This window comes from Neofelis nebulosa, chromosome 11, assembly GCF_028018385.1.
Source record: "Neofelis nebulosa isolate mNeoNeb1 chromosome 11, mNeoNeb1.pri, whole genome shotgun sequence".
Taxonomy (NCBI): domain Eukaryota; kingdom Metazoa; phylum Chordata; class Mammalia; order Carnivora; family Felidae; genus Neofelis; species Neofelis nebulosa.
Genome location: NC_080792.1, coordinates 22000780 through 22021501, shown reverse-complemented (window position 1 = coordinate 22021501; position 20722 = coordinate 22000780). Strand labels below are relative to the sequence as shown.

The window sequence follows — 20722 nt, the reverse complement described above, 5'->3', positions numbered from 1 at the left end:
AGTTTAAAAACATGTATACCTCCTGTATACATGGAGGATACCCAGGAAAACTGTGTTACTCCCTAAAATGTCCCAAGCCGTCACCTTATATACAATCTCCAACTAAAAACAAAAGAGTATGTTGTGGGGTGGGAAGCCAGTTATGGGAGGTTTTCAGGCAAATCACAAGAAACAAGAGTGTCATTGTAATGCAGAATTAAGTTCCTACCTTCTCCTTAATAAAAGTTTCTAGAGATTTTGTCATTCCCTTCTTGGTACCTAGAGGGAGACACTCTTATAAATAAAATTTCTCTTATAAAAGGGTAACATCTACTAAATTTGCAGAGCTTTTCCAATGTCTATTGTGGTCTTGAAATAATCAGCCTAAAATAGTCTTTAGGCCAAAGAGGCATATTTTGGGGTGATAAATTCTGCCCCCCCTCAACAACATGTAGGAAAAGTAACTCTAAGAAAGACAGAGTTTCGTGCCTTCCTATTCCACGCCAGGCTGATACTAAGACCTTCATAGATTCCATACCTCTTCTATTTTCAAATATTTTTTTTGCCTTCTTGTTAGGAGATAACCTAGTATGTTTACCTAGGCAAGATGGTTAAAACATCTTAATGCATTTAAGTACATTCTTTTCTTTTTTCTTCTTCTTGCTTTTAAGAAAATATAGAATTAGGTGACATTTGTATTTATAAATCCTACAGTTGGTACAGAATTCTGTCTCTTGGACACAGGTAGCCATCAGTCTCACTAAGTATGTGTACATTTCTTTGTTCTTATAATAATTCTTAAATGTTTAGTGTGGTGCTCACTTGGAAATATCCGTTATACTTTTCTTCTCTGTATTCACACATACTCTGTTCTCTTTTCCATATTCACACCTTTGGAAGTCATTTGACTTCCATGGAAAAAACATTAATTTCTGTATTTTTGTTTGCTTGTTTAATTAAAACACTTGAAATAAATCGAAACTGGTAGGATAAACATGATATACTGCACGACGGATTCTGAGTGTCAACATCATGATTAGAAGTCTCATAAATGTCTGTTTTCTTTCACATCCAATGACAAGGCCTTGTCTTTGTTTCTTCTCGTAGCCCCGACCTCTGCTCCCAAGGATTTGACAGTCATTACTCGAGAAGGGAAGCCTCGTGCTGTCATTGTGAGTTGGCAGCCTCCCTTGGAAGCCAATGGGAAAATTACCGGTAAGCATCTCTGCTTACATTCCCAGCATTGCTCTGCTTGCCCTGCGATTGCTTACCTCGTGTGTACTGTCCATGCCTTTTGTGTATTTGTTTTCTGTCCCAGAATTTCAGTGTACTCCCTGATGCTTTCTGGTTGTCTCTTCTTGCCCCCCACTGACCATGGAATTTCTTCTAAAGGTGCCTACAAATATGCACACACACACACACACACACACACACACACACACACATTTCACTTGAGTTGCTTCTTGAAGGATGTGTATTTTAATTAGTATAGACCTTTTGTCTTTCATCTTGTGGAGCATTAGGACAACCTTCTAATGGAACGTCTCTGAGCATAAATGACTAACAAGAAGCTGGTTGTTTGGCAGTTATAAAATACAAAAGACACCTAATGACCATGTATTTTTGAATGGCACATAAAAAAGAGGTTTTTAGTTCCTCACTTTAGCTTTTAGCTTCTTACTTAAATCATAAGGTTCATAAAATACTTAATATTGACTGACAGAAATTGAACTTAATGAATATTTCACAGTGACACATTTTATTTTGCCAAATATTGCTGATAACATCAATGCCTAATTAAAGCATCCATTAGAAGCCTGTAATGTTAATTTAGTATGAAAAATATAATGGAGTTCTATCAAGGATTTTGCATTTAAATGATCACTTTAGGCTTTTAATAGATGTCTCCATAGCATATAATTATTATGAAAAATATTGTATAACTAAAAATGTGCACATTATAGTCTAATTAACTTGAACCATTGGGTTAGGCACATGTAAGAGTCGCTCCTTTTTCTTCTTTTTTTTTTCATACAAGTGGATAGCACTATTATAAATTAGCAAAGTAATTCAGTCATTCTGTGATAACAGAGATAAGCTTGGAAATTACAGTTCAGATGGCACACTTACTTTGTGTGAGTTACTTTCTGAATTTTCCAAAATGAAAAGATAATGTGAAAATTCCAAATGAGATTTAAATTTAAGTTGAAGACTTGTTTTCTCTAGGAAATTGCTCTTAGTGCAATAGCAAACAGAATTTTCATTTGAGCTGACAAATACAGAAAAAGAAGAGGGATATTAAATCTCCCCAAAATCTTATATGCTGAGTTGTCACTCTGCCTGACTTTCTAAAACTGAGCCTGGCTCATTCTAATTTTCTCTTTCTGTTTCCCCTCAGTGTTATGATGTATTTTCATTGGTTCTATTTCAGTGCTTTTTTTAGATTTTGATTTGTTTACATGATGACTTTTTTATTATGTTATAAACAGTTATTTATAAGCATACGGTAAATCAATAGATAATAAGCTTAAAAAGAAAAAAACAGAATAGGAGTTGTCTAAATAAAAACAAGTTCTGATGGAAAAAGTACATATTTTTTGGTAAGGGATAAAATAAGTCATATACTACCCAAATTCTCCACTCTTATTGAAATGAATCTCATCAAATAGTCAATGTAAACAATGGAATGTGTTTTCAACTCTGAAAGGAAGCTTAATTTTGCTTTTTCAGGGAAAAAATGGAAGTCTGCTCCATATTAAGAAATGCAAATTAATCTAAGCACTAAAATTCTGTGTGCCAAAGCGACAGTGCATGTATAAGAAACCTTCTCCACATATGTTACTAAAAGTTGTATGTTCTGGGGCGCCTGGGTGGCTCAGTCGGTTAAGCATCCGACTTCGGCTCAGGTCATGATCTCACAGTCCATGAATTCGAGCCCCGCGTCGGGCTCTGTGCTGACCGCTCAGAGCCTGGAGCCTGTTTCAGATTCTGTGTCTCCCTCTCTCTCTGACCCTCCCCCGTTCATGCTCTATCTCTCTCTGTCTCAAAAATAAATACACGTTAAAAATTAAAAAAAAAAAGTTGTATGTTCGGTATCCAATCTCTCACAATGGTAAGATAAAAGTATGGGAGGCAATACTTTTTACCGTCAAAAGCCTAGTTTATTTATTAAAACAAAATTGTTATGATCAAGTTGAGATAATTGGACTCAACTCAACAGGGAGCAAAACCCTTTAGTTTCTATTCCATACATATTGATTCTTTCAGTGAAATTACTTCCAGGAAACAGGATGCCGAAATATCCAAAACACCATATAGCAGAGGGCCCAGATTTACTACGCTGTGTTTTCCTCTAAAGTACAAAGGAAATGTGAGCTCTTTTCCAAAGTGTCAGAGCGTGTATGTGCCGATGTGGCAGCAGGTGCTCACATCCTACCTTTATGTTTCTTTTGTTTCCCAAGTCCTTGCATGCACACAGCAGTAGAGCAGGGTGGTTAGGACCCTAAGCTTCTGAGGGAGATACCTGGGTAAGTTAACTTTCCTAAGGTCACTTTCTCATCCATAAAAATAAGGATAGTAATATAACTTCTTTTGTAGAATGTAATAATAAACTGCTGAGAAACGTCTCTGATGTCGTGAGAACTAAAACAAATCAGCTGTTATTATTCCCATTTGAAATCCATTCTAGGGTGTGGCTTTACTCATGTACTCTGCATAGAACCGAGCATCAATTTGTAAATATATATACTTCAAAAAGATTAAACAAAAAAAGAGGACAAAGAAGGAGATCTAGATAATGCCAATGCCTAGATTCCTTGATTGTAAACTGGCAGCTTAGGAATTTGTGCTGAGATTTTCAGGAGAGAACGGAGAGAATTTATTATATGCTTAGCATCATGCTAAGCACTTTAGTATTATAAGGGATTCCATCTTCCTATTATTCCACCTCAAAATAAAGAGACGAGAGATTTCTAGGGGAAATAACTTTCCCAGAGTCAAATAACCAAGAAGTAGCAGAGCTAGGATTTAAAACTCATGTTCATACTTTTCACTATTACACTACGTTTTGCTCCAGCTTATTAGTATTCAACTGGTTCAAATCAGTGATTCTCAACTGATTTATGTTTTAATTTATTTGAGAAAGGGTTGAGCATGCTATATTTTAAAAGCTCCCCAAGTGATTTTAATGTACAGCTAGAGTTTTGAAACATTGATCTAAATAAATGCAGCATCCAACATTAACATCAGAGACCAACATAGTTAAAAAAAAAAAAAAAAAGTTAGGTCTTCAGAGATTGTTTCCTTATCAGTACTATCCAATGGATAAGATTATGTTATCTTTTTTGTGTGTCATTTGATGTTCTAGTCCTGTTTTCCTCTTTCTTAAATTCTCTTTCCTCTTGACTTTTGTAAGATCACCTACCCACTTTTCTTTCCAATTTCAGGCTAGAGCTTCTCAGTCTTATTAGCAGACATTTTATTTGCCATTTCTTAAATAGATCTTTTCGTTCTCTTTGTTACTTTATCTGAAAAAGTGTGTATAGTATAGCCAGGGCTTCGGTGAATACAAACTCATGTCTCTGAAATCTGCATCTCCATCCAAGGAATTCTAAACATGCATATCCTACCTCATATTATACATTTCCACTTGCCTGTTTTATTGGCACCTCCTGCTATTCCCCAATCCTTCTCTCTCTCCCTTCTTTCTCTTTTTGTTCTTTTTTTTTTGTCTACCGCCCACCATAACCAGCCAAATAATGCATTCTTATATTCTGTAATAGGTTGTAAGACCATCCAGGATTGTGGCCCCACTAAGCACTCATTACAGTCAGACGTGTCTAAATATTCTAACTCCCATCATTTAAAAAATTTTCAGACTCACCCCATTGCAAAGTTGGAAATTTAGCCATCTTGACTTCTTCCTCCACCTCCCCTTCTCATATAATCAGGAGGAAAAAATCTAAACGCTTATTACGTGGCTGAAAATTCCATAAAAACAGGTTTCAGATTTTGATCAATACTTTGTCTTCAGTAGCAATATTCTTGACACTTAGTAGTTAATTAATAAATATTTATTGAGTAGAATAATCATTGAATTGCTATTAAATCTATTGTTTGACTTGAAGTCAAAGTTCTAGTTCTTCCAAATTTGACACTTCCTTAAGCTTTACTAATATTAAGAAAAAAAGAAAAAAGAAAGGAAGGAAGGAAGGAGAGAAAAAAATGAATCGATGGAGCATTTACTACGTAGTCACTATATATAAGATATTTATTATAATATGAATACCCACCTATATTAGATTCCTACAATGCATTACCTCATAGCAACTTATTTTCAGATGAGAATATTGAGACATACTTAGATTAAGCAAGTTGGTCAAGGTTGCAAAGCCAGGAAATGATAGACCTTGAAGTCAGGTCTTCCTGAATCCATAGCCTGGTGTTTTTTTTTTTATTTTTGTTTTTGTTTTTTTAGTATTTTTTTTTACCACAAAGAAGGAAGAAGTGAGTCCACCATTATATATCTATTGATATACATGATTATCAGAATCAGTTTTTGAAAGAGGAAGAGCTCATACTGGGCTGAGCTCCTTGCTAGTAGGAATCATCTTGGTCTTCCTGATACTTAGCAGGTGACCCATGGAAAGGAATCATTGGTCTGTAGGAATAAGTACAGAAAAAGACAGAAGAGAGGAGAAAGGTGGAATTGCACATTTTCTGACACTTTCCTTTTGGAATTACAACTACCTATTTGTATAACTAGTCAAAATGACAGATGTATGATGTTACATTTTATATGTATTTAGACAAATGTGATTCTAGCAGGAGTGCCCACTTGTGTTAACAATCCCAGGTCTTATCACCCAACACAGGATATAGTTTTCATTATTTGGCCGGTTATGGTGGGTAAGAGACAAAAAGAAAGTAGAAAAAAGTAAGAGAGGGGCACCTGGCTGGCTCAGTCAGTTGACCGTCTGACTCTTGATTTCAGCTCAGATCATGATTCCAGGGTCGTTGGATCAAGCCCTGTGTCAGGCTCTGCGCTGAGCATGCAGCCTGCTTGAGAGTCTCTCTCTCTCTCTTTCTTTCTGCCCCTCTCCCTCATTCATGTTCTCTCTCTCTCTAAAATGACTTTTTTTAAGTAAGAAAAAGGATGAAGAAAAAAACTTGGACACAGAGAAATGAACATATAGGTACAAAGAGGTTCTGGGAAACAAACGGATTCGTTCTAACCTGTGTGGAAATCCGTATGCTAAGACTTCAGTCCCACACCAAACTCATACATCCAAATGAAATTATATGGTTTCTCTAAGGCCAATATTTAGAGTTGATGATTAGAGAATGATGTAGCAGTAAGTTTCTATTCTCCATCTCAGGTCTCAAATTTACAAAAAAAAGACTTCCCCATACGTATCAGGGAATCACTTCAAATAAAATTGGGAATTGTCAAAAGCTGATGCTTACACACTTAATCCTACTTATTTGATGCCAGAATTGTCATTTTTAAATGCTTACTTGAATCCTTTTTACGAACAAAAAAAAAATCCCCAAAACACAAGGAAGGCAAACATTTTATTCTCATTTGATAAGTAAACAAAATCAGGAATAAATATGGCTGACCTGAGATGAGAATACAATTTTCCAAGTTTTCAGTGTCATTGAACACTTACAACAGCCCACAATACCTCTACAATTGCATTAAATGTCATGAATGTAAAACATTATGTGCTGACTGGCCAGAAGATTTCATTCAATAACTGAGTTTCAATACCTATTATGTGAAGTTGATTTTATTGGTTTCTCTGAAGAATAAAAAGCAATATAGGATATGGCTCCTGAACTAAAGGAATGTTCGTATCCCTTTGAAAAGATAAGACATGCACATAATAAAAGCTAAAAACAAGCAAACAAACAAACAAACAAATAAATAAATAAAATACCAGAGTCTTCTATTCAGGACAAGAATGGAGACTATTCTGACTCAAGAAATATTAGAAGATTGTATTGATATTGATCATGGGGGTTGTTATAAATGAGTCAGAAACAACTTCTTTGCCCAGTGATATTTCACAATCCCTTTTGAATTATGGTCTTTCAATTTTAATATGAACCAGAAGGAGGTTTCAGATAGTCTTTCTAAGTTTTTCAGAATTCTTTACCTGGGTCTTTCATCTTTTACTGAGCTCTCTGCATGATAAGACATTCATATCTGCTCATCAACATCTCAACAGATGCCAAAAATAAACAGATTCCACATATCAACTAAAGCAGTGATTCCTGAACTTGTTTGAATACAGAAATCACCTGGAGTGCAGATTGCCAAGGTCACCATTAGCCTATTTTGTTGTCTATTGCTGCGTAACGGTATCACCACAAACAACACACATTTGTTATCTCAGTGTTTCTGTCAGTCAGGAATCCATGCACAGGACTTATAGGCAGCAGAAACCTTGTATTTTTAAATATGGCAGATATTTTTGTTTCAAATGGTCTATTCAGTTTTCAGATTCTGTACATTGAAGCAATTATTTGTCTGATCTTTGCAATATCAAAAAAAATCATTACTTGCCAAAGTGAATACTGTAGGTTATAGATTGTGAATGTAAAAAAAATCATTGCAAATTATATTTGGGAAACATGAGTGTTTAGAAACAGAAGTATAGCATGCAGTCAGTATACTAAACAAAGTTAAATTCATCTATTTATGCAGCTTACATCTTGTTTTATACCTTGGATAAGAACATACCAATTGATGACTGGGTTATGGAAACAATCAGTGGTGATCGGCTTACTCATCAAATCATGGATCTCAACCTTGACACTATGTATTACTTTCGAATTCAAGCACGAAATGCAAAAGGAGTTGGGCCCCTGTCTGATCCCATCCTCTTCAGGACTCTGAAAGGTTTGAATCATTTTCTAGTACAGTATAGCCTTTCTTTTTCTGTGGGATTGTTGTAAAATAGTTATGGAGTCTGAGTTAGGAACTGTCTTTGCCATGTCTGTTGGCAGCATGACTACAATGGACATTAAAAATAAATTTAAATGTACATTTTTATGCTGAAAGCCAGCATGTCAAAGAAAGGTCTATTTTGTTATCACATTTTCTGCCATTGGCACAAGGCAGGAATATTTAGCTTGACTTTTTTTTTTTCATTTACAATCCTTTTGGAATTTTGTATTGATTTCATGTATAGTGGTTCTATTCAAAATATAATGAAACTTTTTTGCCATTTTATGTAAGGAAGTAAAAATTAAAAAGCACTGAATTATGTGAATGCTATACTACTGCCCTTTTAAATGTTTTCTTTGAGGAACTATTATCCTTATATATAAAAAGAAAAGTTGATATGGCAAGACAGAAAATCTCAAACAAAATGAATGTGTTTATTTTCAGACCTAGGGTAGCAACAAGAAAAAAAAATCTTACAGTATGATTACTAGAAGAAAACTCCCCATGCTTGCAAGAGTAAAAATAGCTACTCAATTCAAGCATAGTTATATCTTCATAAAGAAAAATGGTAAGGCCCAAGAACAGTGACTACATCAAAATAAACTTCATGTTAGTCCTTACTATTTTAGAACAGTATTATTTTTTCTGGGAGACAAATGGTTTCAAGAGCCTCTGTAATTTAGCAATTGAAAAAAAATGGAATGCTTCATAGCTGATATTTAAAGATGTACATTTAGGTATGATGTGTGTTGTTCTAAAGCCAGGTACTCTCTTTTAAACCTGTGACCACATTATGTCTGTACATCTGGCTGAAAACTTGGTAATACATGATGGAAAACAACTGAAAAATTAGAAACACGAGGATGGTTGACATTTTCACTCAGTTGGTTGACATCTTGAAAGAAGAGTCTTAGAATAATTGTATAGTCATTCAGCTCCCCTAAGAAAGGTACCCTAATAAATAGTAGACTTTTGAATTCTGGTGAAGGAGCTAGCCTTTCAAAGCTGGACTTGGTAACAGCTAAATCTGAAAGTTTGCCAAGAATACACAAACAAGCATTCAGACTAAGCCTTAGTGACAGTTCTTAGCGACAGAGGAGAAGTTGGGGAGGGAGGGAGGCAGGAGGAAATGAGTTAATCTTCATCTCTCTGGGTTTTTAGGACTTCATGTCTAAATCAGGTTTCACTCCAAATGAGCAACTGAAAGGAAACTGGTTCTTCATTTTGTGGGAGCATGAAATGTAACTAGATACTGTTTCACAAATGCTTCGTCTTTATCTATAGACAAGTGCCAAATTAATTTCATGCTCACATCGTGTGCCAACTAGAGATCTCAGGGAGGCTTTAAGATGATTTAAGGCATCCAAGTGTATTAAACAGCAGAGTGATGAGTGATCACAGGATTTACAGACCCACGCTGATAACCGTCCTGTAGATTATTTAATGAACTCTGTATCTCATTTGGTACCATTTACCTTAAGTGCCTTAAATTCATCTATGAAATGATGTTCAGAACTGAGAACAGATTCAGGAATTTGTTATAATTGTCCACAAGCATTATTTCTAATATCTTGATTTGAATGTTTAATATTGTCTGTCCTCAACAGGTCATGCTCAATTAATAGTCAATTCAATTTTAAAACAAATCTTGGTCACATAGTAAACTAAGGTTTAGGTATCTTGATTGCATTCTAAATTATTTAGAAATATGGATCTTGCCTATCTTTATCAATAATTGACATTGTACATGCATGTATCCTACATGTTACAATGACAAATATTCTACATTGAATAAATTACTCATAAGAGATTTAAAGCCACAATGAACCAAATCTATCCTAAAGACATCAAATCATGCTTCTGCTCTCTGATTTAAGATTTTTAGTTTCCAAAGCTGCTTCAAAACATAAGGTCTCTGTTCATCAGAATGTAACTTTGTTTGACAGCAAGAAAGGCTCACATGTTGTCCTGAAGCTGAGAAAGCTCTCAGTAGTCTACTGGGTAACAGGCAAGTGTTTCATTGCAAATCATGCCCCAGGCAGGTGTCTACAAACTTCATTCTTTCATACACAGTCTTTGCAATGAGAGTAGCATTTCCTATGAGAGACTAGAGTTTTGTCTTTGGTTTTAGCCACCAGCAAGAGAGGTATAGGAAACTCAATCAGTAATCACTGGTTAATGAAAATGGCATTTATAATTAAAAAGGGATTAAATTATAATACCCTTGTGTACATGCATGTATGTGGTACATCTGACTGTTTCTTTGGAATGTTAATTAAAAGAACCTTGAACTTGATTCTCTAACCACATAGGACTCTGCAGTTATACCCCTTGCTTCCCCAAATACTCTCCATTAGGGTACCCATACCCTGTTAAACCCTTGGAAGAGGTACAAGATGCATGTCAATCTCTGTCTATCACATGTGTTGTCCTCTCCAGTAAACTAAGCTTCTCCATGTTGGCCTGTCAAGAAATAGGAAGACAGGATGCTTCTTCCAAAACAGACCAAAGTGGGATTCTGTGAAGAGGTGGAGTCACCTACACACAAAAAAGCAGAGTCTTTGGCAATGAAACAGCACTAAAGTATGGTCTATTCTCTGGGCATCCCTAATCATCATACTGAAGTGAGCATCTTTCCCATCTAAGGATATAGAACTGAAAGTTCCATACCAGAATACAAAAAAGTTTTAGTCTACAAATTATTTTTGACGAAATACATGGTTTTCTTGACAAGTGACAGGGGCAAATAAAAAGTCAAGACACAAATTATGACACTTTTAAGCCATTATTTGTCTTTAATAAAAGGTAACTATTAGGATATGTTTTATCACTGTTGGGAAATACTCTAGTTGATAATTTTTCTTGAGACATTCAAATTTCTCAAGTTATATCCAATCCAAATTACTAAAAGTAAAACAAATCCAGAAGATAAGAATAGGATGACATTGTTGCCCATAACATATATTTACTTGTCACTTGATAAAAATTTCCTTAAACTAGATAATACATTTGTAAGAAAGGGGAGAAATGAAGAAAATGAGATGAAATTGGTTTTTTTCCCTTTTATTGATGTTATCCCAAACATATGTCCCCTAAATATGAGATGCTGACTAGGGTAGTGTCTCAAGTGTGTCCTGTTCTGGATGCCAAACTTTCACCCTTTCTGGATTGCGTGGTCACATACGATCCTGACACATCCCTCCTCATTCTTACCAGAGACCTGGTGTGGCACTTCCTACAACATAGTGTCGTGTCTCAAAAACTACATTAGGATCTCGGTAAAAATCCTATCCCTGTCTATAAACTAGATAATGCAGTTGCCTATCGAAAGCACTTTTCATCAACAGTCTCCTAATACTATAATAAAATGTATCCTTAGAGGTTATTAGTCTTTAATGGGAAATGGGAGAGAAAATTAAGAAAAAAATTAAGTTGTGATGATTAGACTAGGAAAGATTAGGTTAGACAACCTGGTGAATTAAAAAAAAAATGTTTGTTAAATCTTGAGGAGCTACAATGACATTTATAAAATTTATTTAAAGCTGGTAGAATCTTAATATAGTAAGCACTCTTGTGTGTATACATTTTCCAAAGAGTCATTCAGCGTTCAAAGTCTATTACAGATTAAGATATGTTTCTCGGTCTATCCTTTTTTCATAGAATTTGTCTACATATTAATTTTAAATAAAAGAAAGGAAATTATTTTAAAAGTGATAGAAATTTGTAACTAAGTTTAGGAATTTGTCCTTCTATGATGTGACATTCATAAACCCTATTCATCTGAAAGGTGCTTTTAAGTATTTCCATTCTATATATTCTTTTGGTCAATGATTTGTGTACCTTCAGTCAGGAAAGGAAGGGCCACCACTTCTAAGATATTTGCTTTAAGTTATTTTTCAAGCAACGATGATGGAATTGCTGGAGACTGCTAGCTACCCAGAATGTGAGAACTAGGGTGCTTGGGTTATAGGTTGCTGCCCTAGGAACGCTATCGTATTTCTCTCTGTGTGAGTTTAACTGAGACATATAAAGAAGCAAACAGCAAGGGTAGTAGCCTACATGTCAAGTTTTAGTACAGTTGAGCTCAATAAACCCAGAAGACTGGAAGCTCAAGGAAACTCCAGGATAGGGGAAATAATTCTAATTGATGGAGACTGACAATGATCGACATTGGTCAAAATGTCACATCACAATTTTATTAAAGTAATGATACCATGGACTTACCTCCTACACAGTTATCTTTTATTAATAGAAAAGAAGCCACCTTAAAAAATTTAGGGATATTTTTAAATTGAAAAAAAATCATTTTCAAGAACGGTATTCATAATGTGCCAGAAGTTGTGAGCAGTAGGAGTTTTCTCCACAAGGTCTAAAAACTTATCAAATCATTTAGATTAAAACATATTTATTATATTCTGTTATTTTACTCCATCCATGTGGAAATTAGTTAAGTTCTCTTGTTGAAAAAAAAATTGAAGACAAAAAATAGCTTCTTTAGCTTATTTAAAACATATGGGTGATAAGTATTTGGTAATTGCATGCATTTTTTGTATGTATTGTATTTTAATTAAGCTCACATGATAATCATTCTTGAGTTGAGGTGTAGAGGAATAAAACAAATCACATATTTTTAAGAACACGCCTAGCAAAACCAGTGTTTTCATTTTTTTTCCTCTACTATTTAATAGAAATAATCACATCAACCATGGTTCCTTATCAACTTTATTTCAACAGGGCTTTGGCCTTGATACGAAAACTTGCTAACAAAACTGTTGATTTGAAGTGTCAGCTTTCTTGCTAGGAAATGTCAATGTCTAATAATATTTCTTTCTCCCCCGCAGTAGAACACCCTGACAAAATGGCTAATGACCAAGGTATGGTGGCTCAATCTGTCATCCTTTCTCTCCTTGAATCAATTCTATCTGTTAGGAATGTCAGTCATTATTTTGTATTCCTTTTATCACCTGGGCCATACACCTGATGAAGCAGACACTGGCGTGATAATTAATCTTGTTAATGAAGTTCTGTTTGGCTGAAGCTGCAGGTCTGTTGGGGAAGATGTAAATTTTCTTGAGAGGAAATTGTTTTGTCTCTATTCTGAAGGACCAATTAAAATGTCAAGCTTCTTTGTATGAAATAAATTTTTAGTCTCTGTCTGCACTTCTGAATAATTCACATTAAGTATAATTAAGCTCAGCATAATTTTCAAGCTGCTCTTACACCCTTTCATGAGCTATGGATTAAAGTTCTGTAGCTCTACAGAGAAAAAACATAAATCATGTGAGCTTTTTTCTCTACGGTAAGCTTCATTTAATAAATAAAAACAAAGTTAGGACAACTTTCTTAGAGCATTACTATTGTTCTTTTTGAAGTCAGAAAGCTTTCATTCCATGAATCAGATGCTGGTTTGATTCAGAGTATTTTATTCTCCTTCCATTCTTTTGCTAAAAGCTGATTCATGTAGAGAAACAGGCATGGTTTTTACACAAAGGAAAATGGAGATAAATAAGAGTTATCCATCAATTCCCAGGTAGATATGAATTTGCTATTACCATGATTTTCAGACCGATAAATTAGGCTTCCATTTTTACCCCCAAGGTAATTAGTAGAATTCTAGAGGAGAACAAGAATAGTTTATGTGTTGTATTTTCTTTAGCATGTTATATTCTTTAAAGAAAGGGGGAGTTTAGAAGTTTTTGCAACTGGTTGTCAGTGATGTTAGTATTTGCTGGCTTAGAGTCTACAGTTTGTATATTCTGTGTCTTGCTTTGGATGTCTACTGTCAGCAGAACCTGCATGCAGGCATCATGTCTCAGAAGGCACCATCTCGTAAGATTGGAAGAAAACATTCTTTCGACAAGAATGCTTTTTAATGTTTGCGTATTGAGCATCTGAATGTTAACACTAACACAAGATTGTCCACATAGTAGTATTTTATTTCATGATTCGGTCTTCAGGTTTCTCTCTTCTGAGTCTTCCCACCATGCCTCTGCTTCAGAGAACATGGCTCTGGACATTACACACATGGAGGAATAAAAATGAAGCAATATATAAAAATGTCTACCCAGAGTTAACATTTCCATTAATCACCTAAACTTACTTCTGCTTATTTCCACTTAAAATATTTTTGAAAGGTCAATATCTACTAAATGGTAATATTTGTAAACTACTAATGATGAACACTGATCAGTTAGCATACATTTACTCAGGTAAATTAAATATTAGTGCTGGCCAGATCCAAAGCTGGAATAATTGATTAACAGAAGCGGTTTTATAAAATAAATAGGCAGATAGTTCCTAATTTTTGAAATTATATTTAGAAAAATAGAGAGAAAACACACCAAAATTTAAAAAAAAATTTTAATGTTTATATTTGAGAGAGAGAGAGAACAAGTGGGGGAGGAGCAGAGAGAGAGGGAGATACAGAATCCAAAGCAGGCTTCAGGCTCTGAGCTGTCAGCACAGAGCCTGATGCGGTGCTCAAACTCACGAGCCTAGCCATGAGATATGACCTAAGCCGAAGTTGGACGCTTAACCAGCTGAGCCACCCAGGCGCCTTCCAAAAAATTTTTAAGTAAGTGAACCAGATGAAAACTTACATTGTTAGAAACTTAGGTGATGACATGCCTAAGTTTTCTAATAAATGGATTTTGCTGTTATTTTTCACTTAACTGCTTTGTTTAATATTATTTTTTTAATTTTTTTAACGTTTATTTGTTTTTGAGACAGAGAGAGACATAGCATGAATGGGGATGGTTAGAGAGAGAGGGAGACACAGAATCTGAAACAGGCTCCAAGCTCTGAGCTGTCAGCACAGAGCCCGACGTGGGGCTTGAGCTCATGGATCGCGAGATCATGACCTGAGCCGAAGTCGGACGCTTAACCAACTGAGCCACCCAGGCGCCCCTGTTTAATATTATTGTAAGCTACCAAAAAATATTTTGTAAACTGGTCCTTTTATAAAAGAAAACAGAATAAATGATTCCCCAGTGTCTCTGACTACATACTTTCCATGGATTTTTCTCAGATTGTCATATCAATAATGAAATCAAATCCATTATCAGGGGAAAAAAGGAATTCCCAAGAATTATTGCCAGTGGTTGAGTCTATTAACATATTTGGGCACTTGTTCTTTTTCTTCATCTAATGCTACTTAGAAAGATTCTGCCACATATTATGCTACTTGATGCCTTATTCAATCACAGCTGGTATAGAGTTGTTCAGACTGTTCTAAATTTTACATCAAACTCAAATCACTTGTAAAATTGAGAGGAACTGACAGCATATGATTTAGTGGTTATAAATAAGGTCTTTAAATTCTTACAAAGAAAGCATATGAAATTTACTGGCCATCAAAATTTCTTTGTAAACAAAATTAGTCTTCTGAGTCCATGACCACATAGAAGAAAAATAACCAAGGTTGAAGATTCTTCAAAGATTGATGAAAGTAAGAGGAGAAAGCTGTTCTGAATCTTCCCACTCTCAGCACAAAGCACATCAGTTTAATATGTTTTATTGTGCCCACTGTCAGACCCACTTGTTCCTTCCCATGGTGAAGTGATGCCACAGTAACATCTATGGCAGGAGCTGAATTTCTGTTGAGAGGAAATTCAACACCTTGGGTCAGAGTTAACCTTACAAACATGAATCCTAAATGGAAAAGCATGGGGTCAAATTTGACTTATGAGAGAGAGAGTAAGAAAAGTTTTGATTTAGTTTAATAAAGTATCTTTGCAGACTTCTGTCACAGTTACTTTTTCTTGGAGTCTAATGTACGCCTTGCAGTGCATAAATGTGAAAACAAAAATTCAGTTATTTATTTGAATCAGCTGTGATTTGAGGAAAATATTTTCTTCTGAGTAATAGCAGTAGTTTGAAAATTAAATTTCAATTTACAATTTACATGGAACTCTTTTTTTTAGCTCATGTAGTTATAAAATGATTATATCTAGCATTTTCTTATCCCTCTAATCTAAGCCTACTCTGTAATTCCCCGTTTTTGCAGCCCCTTATCTCTTATTACACATCCTAATTTTTTCCTCTAGTCTCTTCCAAGCACAAGTGGCCAATAAGTTTGAAGGTAATCATGAGATTTTACAGATTAACCACAGAGTTTAATATTTAGGAAGGTCAGGTAGGATAGGGAAATTCTATGGGCTATGTGAAGTGAGTGCAGAGGGCATAGAAATGCTGTGATTTATTTTTTCCTTTTTTTATATTTCATATTTTTGTAAGAACCCTGTGAATGTGTTTGTGTGTATATGGACCATTGTGAGGGTAAAACGAACTCTCGTGAGGCTCTACCACCAGTCACTGTTCTGAGAATTTTCATTTAACCCTCCCTGCAATACTGTGAGATACAACTATTGTTCCCACTTTAGCAAGAAGCTGAATCTCAGAGCTTAAGTGCTCGCCCATAGACACACAGCTAGTAAGTAGCAAGGCCATGATTCAAACCCTGTTCTTAACCACAGAGTATGTTCATCCTGCATATGTATATATTCACAACCCCACACCATGTGTTCAACATATGTCAATAAGGTTGCTGTATCTAAAGTTTGTGTATGGATATCTTGCCAATATCAGCCTCCCTATCCCCATCTCTGTGAATAGTCCACAAAGAACAAAGCATAAACCAGCTTTCAGTCTGGGGTCATCTTGTTAGTGGGATGTCACAGCACTAACTATGTGATACTGACAGTCCTTTATCTCCGGAAACACAGGGATGGTACTAATTCCACTGTCTTAGTCAGCTCAGGCTGCTAATACCAAATGCAACAGACTGGGTGGATTAAACAACACAAATCTGTTTCACACAGTTCTGGAGGTTGGAAGTCCCAGATCAAGGTCCGGCAGTTTGGTTTCTGGTGAGAGCTCTCTTCCTGGCTTGCAGACAGGTGCCTGCTTGCCATGTCCTCTCAGGGCAGAGGGAGGGCCAGCTCTCTCCTGTCTCTTCCCAACAGAACAACAACGCCCTACCCTTGTGACCTCATTTAGCCTTAGTTGCTTCCATAAAGGTTAACGTTGGATGTTAGGAATTCAGCATATGAATCTGGGTCACAGGGGTGGGGGGCACAATGAACTTCACAGCATCCACTTTCAAAAAGAAAGCTGTTCTTCCACTCCCACAGATTAGCTCCCCAGTTTTTCAGAGGAGGAGGCAGAAGGCAGTTGTGGGCAGTATTGGACCCCAACACATTTCTCTCTGTCTCCCAGAGTGTAGCCTGTCCACTATAGGCTATTGCTCTGTGTATGAAAAATTTGGCTCTTTGATCTTCTATAATGAGCTTAAACCATTTAGAGCTTCTCCTGGAAACATTTATAAAAGCCTCTGCTTGGGGTTGCAATGGAGGGTAGCTGTAACTATAAAATATGACCAATTCTCAGAAGCGATTATCAGATCAAACTTCTAATCTTAAAGGGTTGTTTTTACATCCTCATATTTGTTTAACCCCCAAATATTGTTCTCCACCTTGAGGTGTCTATGTGTAAAAAGTGATCATTCTTAGCATGACTACAAATGCTTACAATGTCATATGTGTTTCCCTGTCTGCCCATTGGGGCATTTTGAGGTGCTAGGGCCATGTCACAGTACATTAAAGAGAGTAGGACTCTTCATGAAATGATCTGTGTCATTGCTGAGATGAATCAGGAAGAAAATGCTTGCTTTGAGCACTCTCAACTGTCTTTTCACTCTCCGTAGCCTGCAGAGAGGTGATCTAAAACACCACATCTACAAAGGAGGCGGAAATTCATAGGCCAGTTTATAGATCCAGGTGCTGAGTACTGCCCTCCCACCGGGAGGGAGAATTATTCTCCTCTGAATTGTGGTAATGGCAGATAAAGCTCTGGCTTTCCCATCAGCACTTAGTGTGTGCTCCAAGAATGGGATCAGATACCTCAAATTCTAGTGCCATCTTGCCACTGTGACCTCCTGTGTGACTTTGGGCATGTGACTGACATCTTTCAGCATCCTCACCTGCGAAATGATGACTTTAGCCCAAATTATCTTTTATTTTCTTTCATGATTTCAGATGATTGAACTTAAAGATTGGTATTGGGATAAAATACCCAAGCATAGCATCTTCACACAGTGTACCACTTCACATTCTTCTAAATTCACATTTAGAAGAATGATTGATACCAGTAGGTATCTGTGCACTGTCCATGTACTATCATATTTTATCCTCATAACATTCCAGATGTAGAAAATGAGACACCGAGATGCTAAAACTTGCCAGAAAACAAGTCGTTAGGCTAAGATATATACCCAGGTTAACTAAATCTAGAGTCTCTGCTCTTAACCACTGTATCATTTCTGGAAATGCAGTGCGTTAATTGGTTCCTACTCTGTTATCCAAAAAGTGAAGCCTAAATGGCATCACCATACATTCACCTAGTTGAAAGTTCTTTGTCTTTCCTCAGTAGGGTATTCAGGCAAAGTACTTAACACTACACCTGCCATTTTACACCTCAGTAGGTTTAATATCATGAATAAACAGAACATTAATTGTTTCCAATTTCAAGGAAGTAGGGTTTTCAAGGCACTCTAGTCAAGCTTGGAATTTAGTTAATGTAATCCAGACTTTGCAGGGTTTGGATTACAGCAGTCAGGGTGCCGTTTAAAAAATTGAAGCCTTTAGCACCTTTTGATGGGAGCTATTTAATTGAAAATTATAACCTCTTTTTACCTTATTATTGTGTGTAGTTTCAACTACTTTATTATTCAATTGCTTGCTACACCCTCTTGAAAGAGCTATTCTCACCTGTGCTTTTCTCAGGTCCAAATTTTGCAATTCTAGAAATTATGATTCTGGTGTAAAAGTAGGGGTGAGAAATGAGTAGTGAGCTTTTGATAAAGTGTTGAGGTGCTTCTCATGTTCCCAGCAAGCAGTCAAGTAGCTGCCTAAAAACCTCTCAAGAGCTTTTATGTTTCAGTAGGTAACTCCAAAAGAAAACACATACTCAGTACTCTTAAGAATTGATGTGATTCATGGCATAATTCTAAGTTTCTCAGACCCAAAAGATAGACCTGTTTGTTAACAAGCCCTCAAAACGATTTCTTAAACAAGTTCTTCTTTGCTATAGACAGTAGCCAAATACCAGGCTCCTGGCTTTATTTTTTGCCCACTTCTGTTAGTCCTGGACTCTGCCTCCTCAATTCTCTTCCCAAAACTCAGATGGCTCACTGATGCTTATGAAATAAAGTCAGTTCTTTGACATCCAGACTCTGGCTGCCTGACACCAGCTGCCCTTTTCTAGCTTCATAACTAGTATATCCCTCCACATATGCCACAGCCAATTAGCAAAAATGCACAAATCACTCTGGGAAAGGTGCATTTTTCCAACTCTGTTTGCTAACTGGTACCATCGTCTTACCTTTAGCAAGACTTGCTTCTTTCTCTAGCGAGTCAGGTCCTCATCCTTTTTCTTTTTTTTTGTTTTTAGCAAAGGAATTTAGGTTTATTAGGTATCTTTTCATACTTGATAGTTATTGTCCATTGAAAGATTTTTTTTAATTTTATTTTTAAATTTACATCCAAATTAGTTAGCATATAGTGCAACAATGATTTCAGGAGTAGATTCCTTAATACCCTTACCCATTTAGCCCATCCCCCCCACACCTCCTCCAGTAACCTTCTGTTTGTTCTCCATATTGATGAATGTCTTATGCTTTGTCCCCCTCTCTGTTTTTATATTATTTTTGTTTCCCTTCGCTTATGTTCATCTGCTTTGTCTCTTAAAGTCCTCATATGAGTGAAGTCATATGACATTTGTCTTTCTCTGACTAATTTCACTTAGCCTAATACCCTCCAGTTCCATCCACATAGTTGCAAATGGCAAGGTTTCATTCTTTTTGATTGTCGAGTAATACTCCATTGTATATATATACCACATCTTTATCCGTTCATCCGTCAGTGGACATTTGAGTTCTTTCCATACTTTGGCTATTCTTGATAGCACTGCTATAAACATTGGGGTGCATGTACCCCTTCAAAACAGCACACCTGTATCCCTTGGATAAATACCTAGTAGTGCAATTGCTGGGTCTTAGGGTAGTTCTATTTTTAGTTTTTTGAGGAACTTCCATACTGTTTTCCAGAGTGGCTGCACCAGCTTGCATTCCCACCAACAATGCAAAAGAGATCCTCTTTCTCTGCATCCTCGCCAACATCTGTCATTGCCTGAGTTGTTCATGTTAGCCATTCTGACAGGTGTAAGGTCGTGTCTCATGGTGGTTTTGATTTGTATTTCCCTGATGATGAGTGATGTTGAGCATTTTTCATGTGTCAGTTTGCCATCTGGATGTCTTCTTTGGAGAAGGGTCTAATCATGTCTTTCGCCCATTTCTTCCCTGGATTATCTGTTTTGTGGGTGTTGAGTTTGATAAGTTCTTTACATATTTTGAATACTAACCCTTTATCTGCTATATCATTTGCAAATATTTTCTCCCATTGTCTGTTGCCTTTTAGTTTTGCTGATTGTTTCCTTCGCTGTGCAGAAGCTTTTTATTTTGATGAGGTCCTAGTAGTTCATTTTTGCTTTTGTTTCCCTTGCCTCCAGAGATGTGTTGAGTAAGAAGTTGTTGCAGCCAAGATCAAAGAGGTTTTGCCTGCTTTCTCCTCCAGGGTTTTGATGGCTTCCTGTCTTACATTGAGGTCTTTCATCCATTTTGAGTTTATTTCTGTGTATGGTGTAAGAAAGTGGTCCAGCTTCATTCTTCTGCATGTCGCTGTCCAGTTTTCCCAGCACCACTTGCTGAAGAGACTGTCTTTATTCCATTGGATA

At 36.2% G+C, this 20722-nt stretch overlaps 1 protein-coding gene across 4 annotated transcripts in view; it reads left to right on the top strand.

The window, feature by feature from the left end:
* The window catches only part of DCC (DCC netrin 1 receptor), a 1139939-nt gene that overhangs the window by 1024529 nt on the left and 94688 nt on the right, over positions 1 to 20722 (top strand). For 3 of the 4 annotated variants that reach the window (XM_058692059.1, XM_058692061.1, XM_058692058.1), the window contains exons 19-21: positions 1087 to 1194; positions 7691 to 7885; positions 12775 to 12807. In XM_058692059.1, coding sequence (XP_058548042.1) covers positions 1087 to 1194; positions 7691 to 7885; positions 12775 to 12807 — 336 coding nt within the window. The remainder of the gene's footprint in view (positions 1 to 1086; positions 1195 to 7690; positions 7886 to 12774; positions 12808 to 20722) is intronic. The other variant, XM_058692060.1, reaches the window with a different exon arrangement.